At 63.1% G+C, this 15,663-nt stretch overlaps 2 protein-coding genes across 2 annotated transcripts; both read right to left on the bottom strand.

Moving 5' to 3' along the window:
• Positions 1-1,635: 1,635 nt before the first annotated feature.
• On the bottom strand, positions 1,636-6,591 carry LINJ_03_0340 (hypothetical protein; the record flags this gene model as incomplete). Its single annotated transcript, XM_001462751.2, has 1 exon — positions 1,636-6,591. The coding sequence occupies one exon, from the start codon at positions 6,589-6,591 to the stop codon at positions 1,636-1,638; it is 4,956 nt and encodes a 1,651-aa protein (XP_001462788.2).
• A 4,153-nt stretch (positions 6,592-10,744) lies between these two features.
• Positions 10,745-15,109, bottom strand: LINJ_03_0330 (putative protein kinase; the record flags this gene model as incomplete). The annotated part of the gene is made up of 1 exon (XM_001462750.1): positions 10,745-15,109. The coding sequence occupies one exon, from the start codon at positions 15,107-15,109 to the stop codon at positions 10,745-10,747; it is 4,365 nt and encodes a 1,454-aa protein (XP_001462787.1).
• Between the last annotated feature and the right edge of the window lie 554 nt (positions 15,110-15,663).

Genomic DNA, 15,663 nt, shown 5'->3' with positions numbered 1-15,663 from the left:
AATCCAAGATAAGAGCGTTGACATTACACACGCACACAGATACATCACATCCAAACACACGCACACACGAAGGCATCGCAAGTGAAACTGCCGTGTGTGTGTGCGTGTGTGCTGCCGCTGCAGTGATGAGGATGCGGAAGACAGAACACGGCAGAAGAGAAAACAACAACAAAAAAAACGAGAACGAAAGGGAAGATGCGGAGCGTGTTAGAGGCTGGGGAGAAGGTTCAGCGCACACGGCCTCGTGGAAGGAGAGAAAAAGATGGAGAGGTCCACACGCGATGGAAGGGCTAAACAGGCCTCCCCCCCACACACACACACCGCCCACCGCACGCAGAGCGGCTGCAAGCCGAAAAGCAAGGGGGGGGGAGACGGAAGAAACAACCAAAACGACAAAAAACACACGTCATGCCGTAGGACGTTTTTAGATGATGATGCTGATGGTAAGAGAAGGGGAGGGGGAGGGGAGTTGGGTGGGGAGTGTTTGGATAGAATGCAGGATGAGGGAGAAGGCGAAAGACATGGGTGGTGGTGGTGGTGGGTAAACGCGGTGTTTCCGCTGTTGGAAGAGAGAGACGCAATACATAAAAAAAAAACATCGATATCTATACATATACATACATACGTATATATATATATATATATACGTATGTATGATATCTATCTGCATAGTCGATGCAGTGCACCTACACCTACACCTACACGTACACGTACATAGGATTCCACGAACAAACCCAAGAGGGCCGGCTGTGAACGCGCCGGCGACGACTTTCACCCGCTGCGGAAAGAAAGGGCAACGCCACACCCGCCCCACGCCCACGCCCACACACACACACACACACACAGTGATGAAAGGAGAGGATCGACAGCACCGCGGCAGGGCTGCACGCGAAACGACGGCTGTGATGTGCTCCACCGTCCTTTGCACGGCTCCCTTCACCCGCGGGGGCACTCGACAAGTCCCCTTCTCCTAACAGGACGGAGAAAACATGAGCAGCAAGAATGGAAGAGGGAATGGAGGAGCGGTGGCACACGCGGGACGTATGTTGAGCAAGTGCCCCGCAGCCGAACCACCACCACCACCACCACCACACACATGCACACACAAACTGCACCTTCCATTGACACGGGCAGTTGCAGGCAAGGCAGAGAGAATACGTAACGAGCAAAACCGTCTTCATGACGCGCACGTGCATACATGCGCGCACCAGCACGCTCCAGCGATCACCGGCGCGGGAAAGAAGAAGCCTCCTCAGCGAGGATACGCAGAGGAGATGTGGGGAAAGGGACAGGGGGAAGCGTGGCCCTCATTTACATCAGAGGCATACATGGACACAAACGCGCACACACAAAACTTGCAAAGGCCCCCAATCGTGGGGTAAAACGCCGTCTTTACTCCGTTGCATACTTGGGCTTGGTGGGGCGTACGCGTGAGGGCGAGAGTGGAAGGGGGAGGAAGGGAGGGGGGCGTGTGCTGATGTGTGGATTGCAGGCACCACGACGGTACGGGTAGAGGAGATCCTTACAGCCCCCCCGCCCTTCCCCCCTCCCCCCCCCCCCATACACGCACGCACGCACATGGGTACATGCACACACAAGAGAAGCTTGTGATTCTCCTGATTGGGCGCGCCTCCCTCATTTTTCACTTTTGCTGCTCAGCCAACTCACGCCAGTCATCGCCGTCCTAATCATCGACGCCGCTAACGGGATGGGCGGGGGCGGGGGCGAGGTGCCCACGCGGTGGTAGCGGCGCCGGCTTGCCGGCGTTGTGGCCGACACCGCTGCCTTGCCGTCCGATGGTGGCTGCGGTGCCGCTAGAACGGCCGTCGATGCGGAAGTAAGAGCGACGCCGAGGTTCGGGCTGCTGCTAGGGTGCTTGAAGCACCCACCTGGCCGCGCTTGTTGTTGCTCGGGAGACGGCGGTTGCTCTAGCTCAGCTCGCTGCCGCGGGAGAACTTCAGGCGTGCCGTCCGCCGCAGCGCCATCGACCACCGATACCTCTGTCGACACCACCGATGTGCGCAGTTGCGGGACAGCAGCGGCGCCCGCTTCTGCTGCCTCACCCTCTTGCATGCATCGCGAAGGCTTCGCGTTGGGTTCGCCAGGGTCGGCGACCGTTGTCGGATCCACGGCGGCCGTCCATGACGGACGCTTAGAGCTCATAAGCAGACTGGGTATGCACGGGAACGGGTTGTGGAGAGGCACGCCGCCGCCAGCGGGGTCTTCAGAGAGCCACGGACGGCGCAGCGCCACGGCCACGGCGCGGGCGACGGACGATGGCGTGCGGTGAAGCGAACGACTCGATTCGTTGCTCCTACGTTGCGGCAACGGATCGGAGAGCTCTTCCGTCTCCGTGGTGGCGGCCACTGCTGCCTTGATGACGTCGCGTTCCCGCCTCTGCTGTTGCGGGGTGGCTTCCGCTAGCGCTGACGCGTTACCCTCAGCTTCCCCAGCCCCTGTATGCGACTCCGTAGCAGCACTCGCTTTCGGCGACGATGTCGGCACCGTCGAGAGCGGCGGTATGGGGTTAGGACGCTTTCGGTGTAGGCGCTGCACAGCAGCGGCGGCCGCTGCCGCCATGTCCGGGGTGGGCATGTCTCCGTTACAGCTCGAGTTCAATCGGTAGTGCGCACCGCTGCCGGTGCCGCGTGACGGCGGCGACAGCAGAAGCTCGGCCAGTGGCGAGACCGCCGCAGGAGACGTTGGCGTCGCTTGTACGTGTGCCGAGCGCGTACTGACCGAGGCCGCTCTCCGTCGTGCTGCACCCGCAGCTGTGGAGCCCGGCCTCGGTGAGGTGGAACCGCGCACCGAAATCGGCACGGACTCATCCTCGGCCACCCCGATGATTGTAACGGAGCTCGCGCGCCGACTTCGGGCGCCTCTTCGCATCGGTGATTCACGACAGCGACCACCGAGACAGCTGTTGCTGCGACTATTCACCGCCCGCCCGGACGTCTTGCGGTAGCTGGGCGACATTGGAGACGTAAACGGCGCGGAGGACACGGAAAGACGCTCGGTGAGCCGGGCAGCGGCACCACTGCCACGCGCCCATCTACAGCCAGGGGACACGGAAAAGGGAGAGGGGGCCGGCGTGCACGCTGTTGGCGGTGCCCGGCAAGACGGTGCCGCAACAGCCGCGGCGGGCGCAGCACTTTGCCTTCCGTGACTGAGGGATGCGAAGGAGGAAACCCAAAAGTGGCGCTCGTGGGTGACCGTCGCGGCTGTCGCGCTGCTGCTCGATGCGCGGCCAGGGGTACGCGGAAGGGTGGGGGCGAGGATGCTGGAGGCGCTGAAGCCACGTTCTACAGCCAGCATCTCCTCTGCCGCCTCTGTGATGTGCTCGGGTAGGTAGGCGCTGTCGCCGCTTCGGCTGTGCAGCGATACGGCTCGCGGCGGGCGAGCTGGTGGTGCTGCGGGTGTTGTGTCGCGTATAGCGACGCTGTTTCTGCTTCCGTGACACCTGTACATTGGCAATGACGCCTCGCGCTCATCCTCGGAAGCAACCACATCTTCTTCCAGGTAGTCACCGTCGCCATTGCCGGCATCATTGGTCTCGTTGTTCCCGAGATGCGTAGTCGCCTCGCTGTCGTCGCCTTCGCGACTCATGTCAGGTGACCTCAACGCCTCCACAACGCCATGTGGCACCTCGCGTTCGTGTGGCTGCCGCGCCGTTACCGAGTCTGCGGGGGACGCGATGTTCAGGCGTTGCTGCCCGTCCCCACTGCACCACTCGGCGGCGCAATCTCCGCTGTTGTCAACGCTGCAGCTGCTGCCGCCAGAGACTTCAAGCACACGCCATGCCTGCGGACACACTACCGGTTGGGCCGCCACCCCTCTCGCTGAAAGGTGGCTCACAGTGTGCAGGCGGTGGTGGGCGTGATGCTGCTGCTGATCTCGCGACTGAGAGCCGTCACGCAACGCTATCGCGCCGCTGCCTGCCGCGTTGGCGCTCCAGGCGTCCCCTCGATCCGCTTCCTTGTGCGCCGCCACGGCTGAGATCGTCGGCGCTGACGTCAGACTCGATGCGGCTTGACCTGGCGCCGGGCAAGGCGTACTAGGGAGGCCAGGGGTGCTGGACAAGAACGCCAGCGAAGACTGACGCGTCCGCCCCTCCCCGCCGGGAGAAGATATGCCGCTCAACGGAACAGTGACGAAGGGCGGGGGTGTAAAGGATGGCATTGCCGCGGAGGGCGGCAGCAGAAGTGGGGAGTGCACGCGGGGGGCGCGGCGCGCAGCTGCCGGTGAACCGCCGGCAGTGTGGTGCGCAGATACTTGCGACATGGCCGTTGCTACAGCCACGCCGCCGCCTTGCATGAACGTCGACGACGAGGCTGGCAGAGGGCCGCTCCCGGGCGCGGGGTCGGGGTCGCCCAAGGCGAGCGGGGACGGTGAAGACCTGGAGTAAAGGGACGATGAAGAAGCGATGGACATCATCGACGTGCGCGGCGGGGAGGGGTCGGGAGGCCTCTGTTTCTGCTGTTGCTGATAGAAACTGGGGGGAAGACTGAATCCGTGCTGCAGTGCTGGCGACTGCTGCAGTGGTGTCGTAGGCCGCACAGATGCATGGCGGTGGAAGAGGCAGGGGTGAGGGGACACCGCATCCGAATGTTGGCTGTGGTGGGGCTCGTGGTGGTGCGCTTGTGGCGTGAGCACGGAGGTGAAGGGGGAGCGGAACGCCAAGGGTGACCGAAAGCCACCAGCGCCTCCCACACCAGTGCCGCCGCCGCCGCCGCCGGCTACACCGCCGCTATTGGTGTGGCCGCTGCCGCTGAGGAAACTGATGGACATGACAGACGGCGGGAGGAGCAGCGATAAGGATGAGGTGGAGTTCGCCGCGGCGCCGGTGCTGAGAATCGGCGGCAGTGCGACCAGCGATCGCCCTATCGGCTGTGCCAACGGGGTGCCCGCAGTGAGGAAAGACGGTTCGAGCAGCTGCGGTCTTGACTGAGGACCTGCGCTGGGCTGCAAGATGGGGGTGTTTGGCCGAGCGGTTCGTCCCGCCGCTTCCAGACTGCCGATGGGGCTGAGGCCGCCGTTACCGCCGCCGCACCCGCTAAGCAAGGAGACGCACAACGCCGTGGAGAAGCCGGCGTTGCCCTTCTCCGGGCCGCCGAGCGGTGTATGAAGGTTGCCGTGCGAGGATAGCAAGCCCTTGCCCAGATCCTCACACACCTCCTCACCTTCCGAAACGTGCACCAACGAGGTCATCCTGGCAGGCGAAGGCATCTGCTGCTGCTGCTGCTGCTGCTGCTGTGGAGGTGTTGACGGCGCCGGTGACGGTGCTTGCGGGCATCTAGGGTGCGTCGGGGACGCAAAGACGAGCGTGGGCGCCGACGAGGACGGTGATGGCACCGCTGGTGGAGGCGAGGGTGACGAGCTGGACGCGCTTGACAGAGGCAGCGCGCCAAGCGAGCGGGGCGGCTCAGCGGACGTGACTGCGATCGCGGCGCTGGCGAAGGGCGGCGTGGCGGTGAGCAAGGGCACCATCGTCACCGGCGAAGCAGGGCGAGGTTCCTCCCTAAAGCGAGCCGAGCCGGAGACTCGAGTGCTGGCGCTGCTGACGGAGGAGGCCCAGCCATGTAGGGGTGATGCGCAAGCATCGGGTCGAGGTGCTTGCTCGCTCACGCGAAACGGTGCCGATGCAGCCGACGTGGAGTTTTGCTTGGCGGTGGCGGCTTCCGAGGGAGGCATGGCTGCCGAGCCGACTGCGGTAGACGTGGCGACATCAGGGCCGAGGGCTGGCTCGTAGAGGCTGCACGAGTGCAGCCCACACGACAGCGACGCCGTGGCGTTCACGGGAATGGGGTGTGGCTCTGTATCTTGCGGCGCTAATGCCGTGGCAGGCGCGTGCTGCGACCCAGAAGCCGGCACTGAATCCGAGGACGCAGTCAGCTGCTGAGCGTCGTACAACGCTTCCTTACAAAGAGGTTCTGGCCGCCGAGAATTCGACGCGGCGCTGATGGTGCCGCTGTCGATGCTGCCGAGTCTCTGGCCTGCCTCGGCGGTGGATGTGCTCGACGGCGGTGACGCGGTGCGCTCCCTGACGCTGACTGGCATAGGCTCTGGCGTAAAGAGAGATGGCGGAGTGACACCGAAGCGGTGCGCGGCACTGGGTGAGGCTGCTGCGCCGCTCGGCGACCTTGCGCGGACGGCGCACGGAATGGTGACGCAGCCCTTCCCGAGAGTGTGGTTGGAGGGAACGCCGCTCGTCGTGTTGGCTCCCGGCCGCACTCGCACCACCGATGGCGACAGTGCCGTGGATGTCGTTGTTGAGGGCGAGCCTTCTCGCTTGCTGCTCTGCACCGCTTCCACTCCGCTCTCTGCCGCGTCAGTGCTGCTGCCAGTCCGCTCATTGCAGCACTCGGGGCGGTTGCTGTTTTCATGGCGATTCTCATCCTCGACCATTGTGGGTGGTGACAGCGGTGCAGGAAGGCGGTACGGCACGCTGACATCCTCCAAGGCGTCACCACCACCGCTGATGGTCATGCTGCTGTTTCTGTAGCCGCTGCCGCCGACACTGTCGTCGGTGCCGACAGCTGCGCCACAGCTCTCTTGCGTGCCGTTCCGCACGACCGATACGTGAATCACCATGGTGGCAGCAAGGGTGCAACACCACACACACGACACACACGCACACACAGCGAAGAAACAATGGGAAGAACGCAGTTCAGCGCGTCACTCACAGACCGTTGCCACTGCTGCTGCTGCTGCGGTGGTGGTGGTGGTGGTGTGCGCTGCTTCGTCTGGCCACGCCTCTCTCTCTGGTGCTCTTGCCTCTGCGCTTCGCTTCGTACTGCTCCTCGCTGCTCGTCTCGCTGACGTGCAGCCGCTTGTACGCGGGGAGCGAGACGCCGAGGCAGGCCAGGGAGGGCGGGCGGGCGCGGGGGTTGCGTAGGTGTGCGAGGGAGTACGATACAACGCCTCCTATGTTGTCCGGAGCGTGCGAACAACACGAGAAAGAGGAGCAGGGGAGGGAGGGAGGAGAGTGGAAAAGGAGGGCAGACCACCGTGTGTATATATATATATACGTATGTGTGTGTGTGTGTGTGCAACACTGCGGACCAAGCAACAACGCCCAATCCCGATATCGCCCAACACGCACGCCGGCAGACGTACGCGCTCCAACAAGTATTCCGAAAACAACAACAATAATGATGGAGTGAGGAGGGCGGCGAGGAAAAGAGAAAGGTGGAGCGAGCTGATGCCAGTGGCACGCTACTGGTTTGGAGGGGTGGGGGTGCCGTGTTGGTGGAGTGTGGCAGAAACGTGTGCGTGGTGGTATTCGCCACAGTTGGCGAGAAGCCTGACAAGGCGACGGGAGAGGCGAGGGGGGGCGACGAACGGCGCACGCACGCGGGGCTGATGGAGCGAAGATGACCACACACACGCACCGAGAGAGGGAGAGAAGGGTGAGGGGAGCGAAAAAAGAATGAAGGCCGGGTGCGCGTTTTCTATGCGTACGTCCCGCATGCATGCCTCTCTCTATGTACCAAGGGATGCCGACGCCTCACGGACGCTTCCCCCGCTGCACGCGCAGCGAGGTGTGTGGAGGTGCGGTGGGGGGGGGAGGGGAGGGGGAGATGGAAGGGCGAGACGGAGAAGAGAGGGAGAGGGAGACAAGGCAAGAAGAAGAGGAGGTGCATATGGGATGAGGGAGGGTGCGTGGTTAAGCGAGAGGGGAAAACAACACAAATATATGCACACGTGCACGCGTGCGCCAACCGAAAAGAAGACGCGTACAGCAGCGCGAGAACGCCACGCACCGGAGAGGACGCCTGCCTTTCGCCCGCTTTTATACAAGAGAAAACAAAGTAAGAGACCAAGCAGTACGCACACACGCACACGCGCCCACGGACACCAACCAAGAGGGCGTGTGCGGGATGTATGTCTGTCTGTCTGTCTGTCTGTGTGTGTGTGTGTGTGTGTGTGTGTGGACAGGTCTGCCGGAGGAGGGAGGGAGTGAGGGAGGGTGGCCGTGATGGGTGGGTGGTGGCCTTCGATCGTGGCTCCCAAGAAGCAAACAATGTTTGCCTGCGAGACACCGAGCGGGCGAGAATACACACGCGGACACGCAGCAAGGGAAAAGAATGTTTAGCGCAAGACAGAAGAGAAAACGGAAAGTGGTACCATCAACGGAAGAAGTGGGCAGCGAGGGGGGAGGAGGGGGGAGAAGAGGAGATGGTGAGCGGAGCCGCCACTGTGGTTGCTGGTGTTGGTGCGGGATGCCGTATCGCAAGCGAGAGAAGGCGTCACACATGCAGAAAGAGGACGAGGCCAACGCGAACAGTTGCCGCCCAGACGCACGCAGGCACACGAGCCCTCAGGCGTTGAGCTGCGAAGGAGAGGAGGGGCGGATGCCGGCTGTGTAGGTTGTACTGCACCTCTCGGCCCTCTTTTCTGTTCTTCGTTCTCGTTGCTTGCTTGCTGTCTTCAACGTAATCGTGCTTCTCTCGCCAGTTTGGGCGAGTGCCGTGCCCGTGATGTGTGCGCGTGCTTGCTTGCCTGCGCACCTATGTATATGCGCGCGCACGGGTGTTGACGATGTTGTCTCCCGTAGCGCTGCGCTCTCTGCTATTGCCTCCCGTTTCTCTCTGAGCGCGTCTACTCAACAGTGATACGATGGACAGGCAGAGAAGGGGGGGGGATGCAGGGGAGTGGGTGGCGCGGCCGAGTAGAGAGCGTGAAGCGGGGGTGCAGCGGCGCTGCTGTGTCGTGCCCTCTCTGCGTGCGTCTGTGATGAGGTTGTCTGTGAAGGCATACACACGCAAACAATGCAGACGAAGCAGATGGGTCCGAGGGGTGTTGGAGTGAGGAGGGGGGATAGGGGCGGTTGAATCACACCCACACCCACGATGCGCCGGAGCTCGTGATCGACGTGTTCGTGCTCGCTTCGTTCCTCTGCGTGCTGGTGAAGGTGAAGAAGGTGTTGCCGAGGTGCTGCTCCTTGTCATGATCGTTTTCTGCGTGTCCACCCACCTCGCGGCCTGTCTTGCGTGCCTGCGTGGGTAGTCTTCGTATCCGTGCTCAAGCTGTCCCGCTTCTCTTGTGCGTGCGCATGTGTTGCGTCTCCAAGCACTGCCCGTCGAATGGCTGGGGGCACACAGAGTGAGAGAACAAGAGAGAGAGAGCCGGTAAATACGCTGAGGTGCGATGACCACCGGCAGCCACGGCAGTGTGCTCCTGAGATGAGTCACACAACTCTGAGTGTCACCGCTGCTGCTGCTGCTGCTGAGTGTGTGTGCGTGTATATATATAGAGAGAGGTGCAGGTGCTATTCGCGTGTAGGCGGCCCCACGTGTGAGTTAGAGAGAGAGAGAAATGGGATGTGATGTGGTGCGCTAAAGACGACAGACTAACCACGAGAGAGGGAGAGGGGGAGAAGGGGACGGGGAAAGATACACCAGCAGCAGTGCTCACAGAAGCGAGTACGTCCCAAGGGCAAATCTGCGCTCCTGCCATGTGCGTGTGTGGGTGGGAGACAGCGTGGGGGAGGGTTGAATCGGCTCATCGACATTGCTACTCATGCATATATAACCCCCGGCCACCCACGCGCGCGTTTCGCTGCCTACACTGCATAGTTGTGTCTGCGCGCAGAAGAATAATGAGCGGGTGCGGGAAACAGCGCGCACAGATGGAGACACGCACCCACACGTATCTAACGACGGCGTCGTTCTCGTGTCGTGAGAGGTCCCGCCCTGCCCCGTATCGCTAACAGGGCCATCAACGCGTGCTCTCTCTCTTTTCATGGATGTGTATGGGCACGCGCTCTTCGCTCTTGCGGCCGCCTTCATGCGGCACTTCTTCACATTCCTTTTACGTGTTTCTCGCATCCGTTGCGTGGTCGTGTTCGAGTGTGCGTGTGTGTGTAAGAAGTATCCTCTTCGATGTACGGCACAGGGGGGGGAGCAGTTTTGGGGTGCGCTGTCGGGCCAGAGGGGGATGCGTGCACATGGCGGCTTCGGGACAGCGCGCGCGTGACAGCGACGAGGTGGTGGTGGGGAAGAGGACAAGCGCGTGGCTGTTATTGCGGCTACCGTGGCTGCACAGTTGACCGTGCCAGGTCACCGCAGCGTGCACACACGAAGACAACCACACGAACGTGAAACGGGGAACGAGTTGGCTTCCGCCATTTCCCCCCTCCCACGCAACCGACTCTTTACCCTTCGGCGTGTCGCGGGCATGCGGGCGCCCACCAGAGACAAGAACAACAACAAAAAAGGTAACGGCAAGCGCAGAGACACGCACGAGCACGTCGAGGAGCGCACCGCGTCTCTGCCTGCGTCTGTGTGTATTGCTGAGGGACGGGGGGGGAACGGCCGTCGGAGGGAGACCGAAACCACGCAAGAGCGGTGGACGCAACTAAGCGAACACGAAATACGAGGCCGCTCAAGGCCACATGCTGCACGCCCACCCACCCACAGAGTGTGCGTGCGTGCGACAGACAGAGGGAGACGGGAGGCGCACGCCCCTGCGCTCCTCCACCGACACGCATACTAGCGGACGAAGGTATGAAAGCAACATGACCGCACACATACATACACGCATGCACAGACAAAATACATCGTTACGCCTCCCTATCGCATACCACACACACACACACACACACACACACACACACACAGACACACATCAAGCAGCTTCCCATGCCAGCCGCCGCCATCTTCGTATGCTTTCGCCTAGGGGGGGGCGCGCACGCACTCGGGCACGGTGGCGGTGGCACTCATAGAAAGGTCACCCGGCCCCATTACACCAGTCCGCATAGGCACTTAGAGCTCTCCCGCATGGCGACATTGGCCTCCTCTTCCGACGGGGACTCGCTGGCGTCACGCTGGCCGCGCCCGCGACCTCTGCCGGCCACGCGACGACTGGCACTGCCGTTGCCGCTGCCTCCCGTGCTACCTCTGCCACAGTAGAGAATAGGATGACTTCCGGCATCTGGAGCCCGGCTGCCGGTGCCACCAGCAGCAGACGGCCGCGACGGCGCGGCGGCCCCGGGCGGGGATGTGCCGATCAGCGAACGACCAGCTGCGGCGCTTGTTCTGGACAAGTTGGCTCCACGACCTGCAACAGCACCAGCCGAGGAGGCAGCCGCAACCACCTCACGGTGATCATCAACGTGGGTGCGCGGATTGTGGCGAGGACCGGCGGCCCACACGTCCACAGACCCGCCGCGGCTGTTCGCGCCGTCGGTGCCGCCGTCATCGGAACTATTCCCTGCCAGCGCCGCTGCTACCGGCATCGATGACAGTCCTAGGGACGTGCTGCGACGGCAGACATTGCCACAGGCGCCTGGCAAGATCATGACCGCTGGCTGTTGGGTGCCTCCTTGACTCCCACCGCTGCCACCACCACCGCTCTCATCCTCGATAGGCACGGCTCGCAGACGCATTGCCTGGTAGTTTGGATCTGGCCCCGTTCGGTACCCGCACTGCACGAGCACGACGTTGTGGAAGTACTCATCGAGCTGCGCCATCAGCAGCGGCTTGCGGCGCAGCACCCGCACATCAAACTCCGCCTTGCCACTCTTCTGCTCATAGTAGTCCTCTTCCGAGGGCGGGAGGAACAGATCTGTGTCGACGCACCCGGGTGGCATCACGCGTGGTCGCATGTCGTCCCGTAGGACGATCCCCGCCACGGCTGAGTTGTGGCTGTTGCGTGAGGTGACGGACCACTCGCTGCCGCCAGTGCTGCCGCGCGGCCCTGGTGCGTTCGCACCGGCGGACGGCCGACCAAGACGGGTGTTACGCCCCGACACAGCCGCCGCCGCCGCGGCCATTGAGTTGGGGCGATACACCTGCAGCGCAGGCGGTGAGGAGGAGCACACGCTGGCACCGTTGTCCTCGTGGTAGGGCGCCTCGGGGTGCACCTTGATGATCTCTGGAGGTATTGCCAGGTTCAGCATGTTGCAGCAGTCTGCGACGAACTGAAGGTGCCGCTGCCGATCCAGGCGCAGCATGTGCTGCACGTGCCGCGACTCCATCACGCGACGTGCCACATCACGTTGAATGGCCTCTTCCATGGCCTGCTTCGACGGCGCCTTGAGCTGCTGCTGCTGATTCTGTGCATCATCCTGCTGCCCGCCGTTGCTATTCGGTGCGCTGGTCTGGCTGATTGTGTTGCTGCTACTCGTTTCACTCGTCTTGGAGCGGAAGGCCATACGTAGCCACGGGTGGCGTAGCGCCTGCTCGGCGGTGAGGCGACGCAGCGGGTCCAGCTCGAGGAGCCCTGCCAGGAGATGTCGCACGCCGTTGGGCGGGTACGACGACGTGGCCGCATCGTCCACAGAGTCACCGTGTGGGGCCTCACCTTTGGCCAACATCGGTGAGCTAGAGAGCAGCACGTCGTTGCCCACGTCCGGTGCTACCATATCGGGCAGGCCACCGAGGTCCACCGGCGTTGTCTGCTGCGCAATCTCGCGGTAAAGCTGGTAGCGGGTCACGACGGGGGGCAGGGCAGCTCGGCCGCTGTCGCCGTGCGGCGCGAAGGGCCGAAACGGCTGGTGCGCCTGCTTGCTGTTCAATGCACGGAAGTATCGCAGCTGCACCGGCAGCGGGCCGGGTTTTCCGGTGATGAGATAATAGAGCATCAGCCCACAACACCACATGTCGCTGGACTGCGCCGCGTCCCGCCCGACGTGCTGCGCCGACTGCGAGAAGGACGCCGGCGGCGTCGCGGCGCCGTAGAAGTACTTGCACAGCTCCGGTGAAGCACAGAGAGGGGAGCCTTGATCGTTGTACGTGTCGCTGACGCTGCCGAGGTCGGCCAGCTTCACGGTGCCGTCCTCGAAGAGAAGCACGTTCGACGGCTTGATGTCGTTGTGCGCCAGGTGCTGCTGATGCAGGTAGGCAACGCCGGACATGAGCTGGTAGAAGATGCCCTTCAGCAGCGTTGGCGAGCACACGGGAAGCGACATGTGTGGCCGGATGTGCTGTGTGGAGGCTGCCGGTGCCGGTGCCGGTGACACGGTGGCGGGTGGCCGTCCGTCAGCGCCGTTGGCGCCGCTGCCGACGAGGTCGTCGCACTCCATCGGGAGCTCGGCGGTCGACAGCGCCGGCGGTGTCGCGCTCATGACTGTGATGCCGTTATGCGCCCCTGTCGTGCTCGCGGAGCTGCCGTCACTGACGTCGTCTCCCCAGCTTCCGTTACCGCCTCCATGGTGGTGGCCCCCGGCGAAGGTCGGGAAGTGTTCCCCTGATCTCTGCCGGGGCGACTGGGAAGGGGGCGATCCGTTGGAGTGGCTCGTATAGCGGTCGATGATGTGCGTTGTGGTGGCGGTGCTGGAGGCGCCGTTGAAGGCGACACGTGGTGGAAGGCGAGATTGCCCAGAAGGACCCCTTTCCGAAACTGCAGCCGCCGCGGCCGCGACTCGACCTCCTACTGCTGTCGCGGTGACGCTGCTGGTTGCAGAATGCTGCCGCTGCGACTCTTCATCGTGGTCGACCATGCTCGCTTCACTGTCCCGCTCAGCAGCCACGCCGTCGTCACCATCGCTGCTGCTGTGCGGCTGGCTCGCGGAGATGCCATCAGTATCGTCGCCGCCATCGCGCTCGCCGTCTGTCATAAAGGCAAGCTCATCCATATCCAACTCCTCCACCGCAGATGGCACCATGGGAAGCCATGGCGACGGCTGCGACGGGGTCTGTGTCTGATCTCCGCTGACCGAGGTCGCGAAATGGCCTCGCTTGTGCCGCTGCTTCCGCTGCAGCCGACGCTGCGCTCGCCGCCACTCCCGCACCGCCTCGCGCCACCGCGTGCGCAGCATCTGCTGCACCAGTTGCCGCAAGCTACAAATGGCGATGGGCATCACGACGTACTCCTTGCTGTAGCGCGTGAAGGCGTCGAGAGCGCGAATAATGTTCTTGCTGTGGAAGCGCTGCAGGTTGCGCATCTCCCGCTGAAAGGTTTCCTGCCGCTTCAAGTCCTCCTCACGGCGGTACTGAATGCCAGACGTGCGCTTCAGTGTGCCTCTGGTGCCTGCTCGAGCACCGCCGTCAGTGCCGTCCTCGGTCGCGGCAGCCAACGTCGACGACGCCTTGCTCGGTTTTGCTGCTGACGTGTCGAGCTTGGCGTAGTTCCCATTGATTATTTTGATGGCGCACCGCGAGAAGCGCCGGTCGGCGTTGTCTGTGTTAAGGTCGATGCAGTCGCGCACGACGCCGTAGCTGCCCTCTCCGAGCAGCGGACCGAGGATGTAGTGGCTGACTTTCTTGATGCGCTTGCGGCGGAGGTCGCGGTCGACGCCCCAGAGCGTGACAGCCACCGGGGACGAGTGCATCGAGTCTGCTCCGCTGTCGACGCCGTCTTTGCCAGTTCCGCTGCCATTGTCATCGGCGTCGTACACGGTGCGTGGGCAGAGGAGGGCATTGCTCGATGCGGGCCCCGACAGTGCCGACGTGCTCGGCAGCAGTGACGACACGTCATCGCCGTCGCCAGCGTGCAGCCGCGCCCGTGCCGCCTCCGACCCTTGACCGTCCAGCTCGTCACCAGAGCTGTTTGAGGAGACGATGCTGAAGACGATGCTGTCGCTCGACACGGGGCGCAGGAGTCGCTGGCGAGACGACAACATCGGCGGATCCTCCTGCGCCTCCAGCAGGTCCACTTTTGAGCTATGCCGACTGCCAGCTGCTCGACGGCTTGCTGCATCCGGTGCCATAACGGTTGCGTTAGGGGGCCCGCGCAGGCGGTTGCGGCGGTGCAGAAAAGGCGATCCTGGCCGCACATCGTCGACGTTATCAGTGCTGTCGCCGCCTTCGACAGTGTCTACAGCAACGGCATCGTCTAGACAGTGACGGCTCAGCAGAGAGGCCATCGCCGGCGGGTCCTCCGACCTCGGCCGCGCATTCTGCGGCTGACCGTCATCGCTCAGCGTGCGGCCGATCGGGACGTTCGCCTCGCCGCTGCTTCCCTCCATGTCGACGAATGGGCCCCTTGCAGTGGCGCCACGGTCGCCACCACCGCTGCTGCTGCGGCTACCGCTGTTCACCGAATTCCCGGCGTCGTTACGGCTACTGCTTGTGCTGTCGCCTTCAATGCCGCTGCGGCACTGCGGCTGCCTCTGGCGATGACTGCTGCCTTCGCTAGCGGCCAGCTCGTCGTCCGCAGGAAGCATCTTGGCGGCAGCCGAGTTACTGAACAGGTTCACGTCAAGGCTGCCGGTTTGGGGGCTTGTAGCGTTGGCACTGCCGCCGAGGAAGGGCTGTAGAGTGTCCTGCTCTGGGCTGGGCGGCGCTCGCGATCCGCCCGCCGGGTCCTTGGAAAAGGCAGCGGCTGCCTCACCAGGGCGCATTCAGATCCGAGCACACACACGCACACACGCACGCACGGGTGCTTTCGGTCCGTATAGGGCTACAGGAACAACAACGCGAGAGGAGGCGAGGAGGGGAGAGGGGATTGGGTGGGTGGGCGAGCTGTGCGATGCGCCGACCCACGTGTGTCGCAAGGGATGCAATGAGGTACACTGCCCGAGTGGCACAGAGAGACAGGCGGTGTTGTGACGTGATGGTGTGTGTGGACGGGGAAGTCAGACGGGAGGACAGAGAAGACGAAAGGTGAAGGGGCATGCGACTATGGAATGGCCGACACAACAAGGGAGAAGCGCGTGCGGGGCAACAGCGACGTCTACCACCGTAAGCAGAGGCGGCAGCGACGACGGAGAGGTCCAGA

Source organism: Leishmania infantum, chromosome 3 (genome assembly GCF_000002875.2).
Source record: "Leishmania infantum JPCM5 genome chromosome 3".
NCBI classification, from domain to species: Eukaryota; Euglenozoa; class Kinetoplastea; order Trypanosomatida; family Trypanosomatidae; genus Leishmania; species Leishmania infantum.
Note: the sequence above shows the minus strand (reverse complement) of the source record. Positions and strands in the feature narration are given on the sequence as shown.